Here is a 7,222-nt window from a genome sequence, read left to right on the forward strand (position 1 = left end):
GAATATATATATGAAAATTTTAGACGGCATAAAATTATAGATCCGCCGCTGCTCACCTTCTTCCCTGTTTATCATCTACGTACATCTCAAATAATAAATGAAGAGATGGAGGGAGTGGATTAGATGTAGATATAGTAAGATAGATCTAGGGATATAGATATAGATATAGCCATCTAGCTAGCTAGAACACTGAATGTACCAGAACCCTCTAAGGCCTAAGAAACCACTATAAATATTAAGCATGTGTATGCTGTTCTCCTCACATGCACCAAATAACCATGGCGGCATCTAACAAGATTGCAGCGGCACATGTCGTCTTCGTCCTTGCCTTGCTCCTTGTGGCCTATCGTAAGTAACTAAATCAAAGTTTTCGATTATCAAGCTCCTTTTGAGACTACTACTATATATCAAGCTCTGTCCACGCTGATGAGCGGTTTATGATTGTACGTGCGTACTAGGTGCGGAGGCAACTGTCTGCATGAGGCATAACAATTTCTATCACGGCCCATGCATGAGCAACAAGGACTGTGCCAACTCGTGCGTTCAACATAACCTCGGTGTCGGCGGGTATTGCAGGGGCAAGATCCCATTCAACAAAGAATGCATGTGTACATTTGAATGCCCATGAGTCAAAAGCCACTATATCTGACGGGCGCAACTTGTTATATATCTAGGGATGGGATGTCGTTTGGCATGTCCTCCATTTTGAAAGTGTCCAAGTGAGACTTTATACATATATGCAGTTGAGAGATGGAATTAATAATAAGAGCAAACAATTATGTTGTTGTGCATGTTTTAAGAAATCTTGTGGAAGTAATGATATGAACAAAAAAATGAATGACCTAAGGCACAATACTTTTCGTTCCAATCACTAGTACACAGAAGCTGACGGCTGTGAACCTATTTTCACTGGTGTTTTTTAGAGCCGCCAATGCTAGGGGCTAGGAGAAATAATTATTTTTACAGATGGGTAACTGACTGGCGGTCGACGTAATAAAACCGTCAGTTAAATTTATTTTCAGAAACATCAAACCAGATTTAAAAGCAGCAAAAAATTATTTTATTTTTTATTTAATAAGAGGCCTCAGCCCATCCCACCTGTCGCGCTACGCGGTTGCTAGTAATCGAACCTCCAACAACATCACCCTTGTGCACTCACCTCTACCACTCCACCTATGTCATGCTTCGTGTTTAGTTTGTAGTGTTGTTGTCCACATATTACAACCAACTGAGTGTAAATTGCTTGTTTGAGACCGTAAACGAATTCAAATAAAAAGTTATCAACTGCAAAGCTGAATAACATTTGAAGTTCTACAATTTCATTTTGACACTTTTTTCATTCGAGGTCGTTTGCAAAATTTGAATTTTAAATTTGACAAATTTAGATGCAATTTTTTAGAGTCAAAATGATTTCAAATAAAAAAGTTCTCAACTACAAAGTTTCATAACTTTTAGAGATCTATAACTTTTATTTTCTTAGTTTCATCATACGAGGTTGTTTGAAAAACTCGAAAAATTAAGGATAAAAATGATTTCTAGTGGCGGTTCCTCAAGAAAACCGCCGCTAGAAATCGATTTCTACATGTGGTTCCTTAAGAAAACTGTAACTAGAAATCATGGATTTCTACAGGCGGTTTTCTTAAGGAACCGTCACTAAAAATAGCACAGACGGTTGATAACCGAATCCGTCTGTAAAAATATATCGTACCGCAGGCTTTGAACCTTTTTCTACTAGTGAATTTAGCCTTTGTGTTTATCATGAGAGGCCTAGTCCAGAGATAGCGGCTTGCACTCAGGGGCAGATTTTAGACTAAGTTCAACGGTTACCCCTAAATTTCTCCCCCTACATTTCACCCACGTGCCACATCAGCAACATCTCTCCGCTTATATCTCTATCCTCTGTATTCTATAGTGGTTCCTCCTATATCAAACCTTTATACCCCACCATACTATTATTATATACATTTTCTTCAACTAACATCAATTTATTTTTTTTCTCTTTGTACACTAATTATTAGCTTATTTGTTCCCTTAGTATGCTTTCGTACAATTCCTTAAACTTGCGCCACAATACACGAAATTAAACAAAACAAAAATCGTCACGCTTCTCTTGCATGACACGCCTTCCTTCCACCACAAGCCACTGCATCCTGGCTTCCTTGACACGATGCACCCGCCTACAAATAGAACCTAGAGGCCAAGCCATCTTCGTATTCTCTACCACAAGTACTTGACACAGTTTGTCATGGACTATTTCAAAGAGTTCGTGGACTCTTCGTCCTCCGATGAGTCCTCCGACGATTCCAAAGACGAGCTCGACACCTTGTTTGTTTTGCAAACCCTTGAGCAACTAGGCATTGGAGGATCGAGTAATGGTATTTTCTTTCGGTGTTTAGTTAAGTCGAGTTATTTCGCAGTACATGCTTCAAGTGTCTTTCGTCATGTAAGTGTCAAGGATGAACCTACACATGGTTTCATCCAACTTCAATAAAATATAGATTAAGTGTGCTATCATTAATGTGCACAATATGGTATTGAACCAAATATTTCATCCAACAAACAGATCAGTCGTTGGACAGTACCAATTTGCATCAAGTTCTAGCCATCCTAAATTCGTATGCAATTCAAAGTGAAGACAAGAAGGTAAGAAACATAACATAAAGTTGTGTTCATCTCGAATACAAATGTAGAAACTCAGACAGTTCCATGTCACAAATAAAAAATGTGATTATTACAACACGTAGTTCGAATACTGAGACTCATCAAGAAACAACCGACAAACACATGACAATATTAGAAATATTACCCAGTTCCAACACTGTCGAAAAATATTGCTTCAGTTCGAATTGTTGACAAACCAGTCACAAGTGTTTTCCTCTTGGCGATGAAAGCTGGCGTCAAATCCTCTACTATGTCATCCTAATTAACTGCAAGTGCTTCCTTCAACTCTGTGTTCTTCTCTTTGCATTCTTCAAACTTCAGTTTTGTTTCCTCCACAACAATTTGTTCTTGTTGAACCTCTAGCTTGTTAAATTCTAGATCCTTGAAAAACTCATAATGTGCTTCTTTCTTCTCCACTTTATCTTCACTATGCTTCAAGCGTGCAATTTGAATGTCATGAGTTTTGATTAGATACCCAATGGATCGAGAGGATGAGGACATTGCCTTCTTCCTTGCAGCCTTTGTGGAGTCTCGGTCAAGTGGCCTTTTGTCGATTAATCCTGCAGAATCAGTATCGACATCATTGATATTACTTGAAGGAGTTCCACTTCCAACAGGTGACATCCTAGCAGTCCCTCTGTAGTTGCAACCTTGCACAATGGCCTCCGATTTTGGTTCATTTTTCAAAGCTGTCCAGCAATGACTAAAACCAAAACTCTTTTTGTGTACGGTTGCATAAATGGTTGTGGCTTTGGATGTCAACAAATCAATTAAAGCAACCACAATCATGAACAACTCAAAGTAAAGCACACATTTAACCATATTTTCACAAATACAGTTGGAACACATTATTTTTACCTTATCCTCATCAGTTAGGCCACTTTGATTTTCCCTAAGAACTAGTGAATAGAACCCAACATATTTGACAGTTTCGGTCCTTATTTTTATCCCGTCTGTTGTTAAAGCCCTATTTACACTCATTGGAAACTCTCCTCTTACTTTGTTGTGCCTTTTCTCAATTCTTGCCCACAAACCCTCCTTTCTCTGACCAGTGCTAATAACGGGGTCACAACTAATTTGTAGCCACGTTTTGCACATCAGCAAGTCCTCATCTGGCTTGAAATTTTGCTCATTCGGCCTCCTCCATGTCCCAGGTGTGTTAGAAGGTTTTGTCTGGATGTTAACCTCTTGAACACTAAGTTCTTCTTATGATTCCAAGTTTATAGGGATAGATGGGTTCGTAGCGTTGCTATAAACATGAGAAAATGGACTAAGTGGTTGCATTTGACCTTAACCAAAGGATGTTTGAGGGGCATGGCTTGGTGGACTCATCATACAAAAATAGGTGTTCCAAGGATTGCGGATGGCAGCAGATGGGTCATTAGGAGGCTAGCTCCATAAGGGATTGGTCACCTGGTTATTAGGAACATTCATAGTGGACGGTGTGTTTGGGTCAAAACTAGGGCCCTGCCAAAACTGAGGATTCCACATTGGGGGTGGCAGACCTTGGTTTCCTGCTCTTGAGGCATCACTATTTGGTCCAAATTGTGTGTTTTGGTTGTTCTCAGCCATTCTGAGAATAAAAGGCACACCACAATCAATTTAAAAACTCATATATCAAACATAAACAGACATATAACAAGGTTCATGAATTGCAAGAAACGTTCTTACAATAGTAACAAGGTGATAGACTAGACACCAGTCGTTCTACATTAGACAATCATGCACCACAGACAACACTCTTTGCTAGTTCATTATTTGGAAGCAAAGATACCACAAAGACAGACCTAGGTACTACATTTATAGGTTCCAAATGCTATACCTAGTGGATCTGTCCGAGTCATATGAGTCATTATCACTTGGCTCATACAATTCAGGGGAGGAAGGGGTAAAAGGATTTTGGTGGAGAGGTTGCACTAGCTCCAAAGCTTTTATTTCTTCCTCTAATCTCTCCATCTATGGGTCATACCTTGCTTTGCTCTCTAGTGCATCTTGCTCCATGAGGTCTGCCTCTTTTGTATGGCAAGTAGAGCATTGACAAGATAATGTTCATCACCCAAGTGCATGAATGTCTCTTCTAAATAGCTTTAAATTTTGCATGCATCATTTTCCACTGAGGATCCAAGAGTGAGGACCAAGTTTTGCAGAACTTTCGCATCTTGGCTGCTCATCTTGAATGATTTACTCAGGGAGGTTCTCCTTTTCTATACAAGGTGCATATATCAAAGTATTAGGACAATGCATGATGGACTCATTTGGGATATGAAAGTGATTATGTAGTAAAAGACATTACTAAATTGTGGGTAACATGAAGTATGCCTGGGATATATTATGGATGAAATAAGCAGAAGCACCATTCAAATCGGGTTTACATTCAAACCATTATCGGGGAACATGGCTCCATTCATTGCACAAGGGGTTCAAATACAATTGCTACTTGAAGTTAGTGAAACATGTTAGGAGACATCTAATTTGCTAATTGTTGGGGGCCTTCGTCTTTCGAAGGTCCTTAAAAATATGATTAACAATGTTTCTCAAGTATAATATATGTACAGGAACCTTCGGACTCGGGATGAAGCTGTACACAATATGGAGAGCAGGGTCGAAACGAAGATTGAATCAGCGCCGAAGCTGTGCGCAAGGAAGCTTCGGCTCAATAACAGAAAAAGGAACCGACTTAAGGAGGAAAAGGCTATTTAGTCCTTGACAGATTGTTCTTAAGTCAATACTGAATATGAAGGGCATGAATGTAATTTTACACAGGCTACGTCTTGTGCCTATAAATAGATGAACAGTACCCCCATACTGTTCACGCTGACTTGTACTCGCTCGTGTGTCACGCTTGTACTTTCGCCTTCTATCGAGCCGAAGGTACAAATGTAATTCGATATTGTTCTTATTCATCCAGGATTATATAATAAAGATATGTAAATAATGTTATGTGATTATTCATGTTATTCTCTCATGTTTTATATGCTTCTCCATTTATCAATGTAAATCGTGATGATGAAGGTATATTCTTCATGACCTTCATCTGAAGATCGTTATATCCTAAGGGAAATAATGTTTCGAGGGACGAAGGACATTAACCATTAACTTCTTTCTGTGTTGCCTTGTTCTTAATTCTTAGCATTTGAGAACAAGTCCCCAACATTGGCGCCCACCTTCGGTGTACTCACTTCCACAATCTTCGGCAAAGCATCGACCTTCGTCATGCCACCGAAGAAGATTACAGCGCCAGGGGCTGCACTACAGCCACTGGACACAAACCAGGAGACTCTCTCTCTCCGAGAGGCTCAAAGCTAGAAGAGAAAGGCCACTAGTCCAACATTCCAAGAGGAGGAGTTGGACCAGGAGATCAGGGACATGGAAATCATCCACGAACAGGTGAAAAGGAAAAAGGAGAAGATGGCTCGGTTGGCCAATCTTCAAAGGAAGATTGATGAAGCTACTGAGGAAGTGTGTCATCTTGCTCAAGATGATCAAGACCGAAGGCCCCAACATAGGGAGCTTCATCAAAAGGGCTTGTTCAACAAAGATGGATGGTACGATGATTTTAATCATGATACCTTTACTTTTGATGATGCTTCTCCCTTGGCAGTAGAATTGCAGGCTATCCCATGGCCACAATCCTACAAGCCACCCCAGCTACCCATGTACGATGGGCACTCAGACTCAAAGCAATTCTTGATGAGCTATGAGGCAACAATATCCTCATATGGAGGCAATGCAGCTATCATGGCAAAGTCCTTCGTCATGGCAGTCCGGAACGTAGCCCAGACATGGTATTCTTCCCTTCGGCCAGGGACAATCACGTCGTGGCAGAAGCTCAAGGACATGCTGGTTACCAGTTTCCAAGGCTTTCAGACGAAGCCAGTCACAGCTCAGGCCTTGTTCCAGTGCATGCAAGACCATGAGGAATAGCTTCAGGCATATGTCCGAAGGTTCTTGCGACTGAGAGCACAAGCGCCCATAGTGCCCAATGAAATTGTCATTGAGGCCACGATCAAGGGTCTTTGGCCAGGACCTACGGCTCAATACTTCGCCAGGAAGCCCCTCCAGACTCTAGAGAAGCTGCTTCAGAAAATGGATGAGTACATCCGGGCTGACAACGACTTTCGCCAAAGAAGGGAGGAAGCTTACAGATTCTCTGAGATGACCAGGGGCTTTGGAGGAAGAATCCACCCTAGGCATGTCAGATCAATCCACATCTCCAGTCAAAATGATGACAAAGGAAGCCAGCTTCAGATGCCACAGTACACCTCACAGTCTTCGGGGCCGCAGCAAAGCTCCTTTAGACCGCCAGCTCCAAGGGGTAGAGGCGCCAAGGGCTTCGGAGGAAGATATGGGGATCAGCCCAGGAAAGTCTATTGCTTATTCTGTGGTGAGGACAAGGGCCATACTACAAGAATGTGTCAAATCACTATTCTAAAGCAAAAGGACATCGCAGAAGCCAAAGCTCGGCAGAATCATCCGAAGCAGGTCTTGCACACTGCTTCATGCCACTCTCCCTACATACCAGAATATCTGGGCAATCATCCTGCAGCTTCTGTTGCTTCGG

At 41.2% G+C, this 7,222-nt stretch overlaps 1 protein-coding gene across 1 annotated transcript; it reads left to right on the forward strand.

The window, feature by feature from the left end:
- The first annotated feature begins 261 nt into the window (after positions 1–261).
- LOC100126948 (basal endosperm transfer layer10) lies at positions 262–800 on the forward strand. Its single transcript, NM_001367428.1, has 2 exons — positions 262–348; positions 459–800. The coding sequence occupies exons 1-2, from the start codon at positions 264–266 to the stop codon at positions 626–628; spliced, it is 255 nt and encodes an 84-aa protein (NP_001354357.1). The 5' UTR covers positions 262–263; the 3' UTR covers positions 629–800.
- The last annotated feature ends 6,422 nt before the right edge of the window (positions 801–7,222 follow it).

This window comes from Zea mays, chromosome 3 (assembly GCF_902167145.1).
Source record: "Zea mays cultivar B73 chromosome 3, Zm-B73-REFERENCE-NAM-5.0, whole genome shotgun sequence".
In the NCBI taxonomy this organism is placed as follows: Eukaryota; Viridiplantae; Streptophyta; class Magnoliopsida; order Poales; family Poaceae; genus Zea; species Zea mays.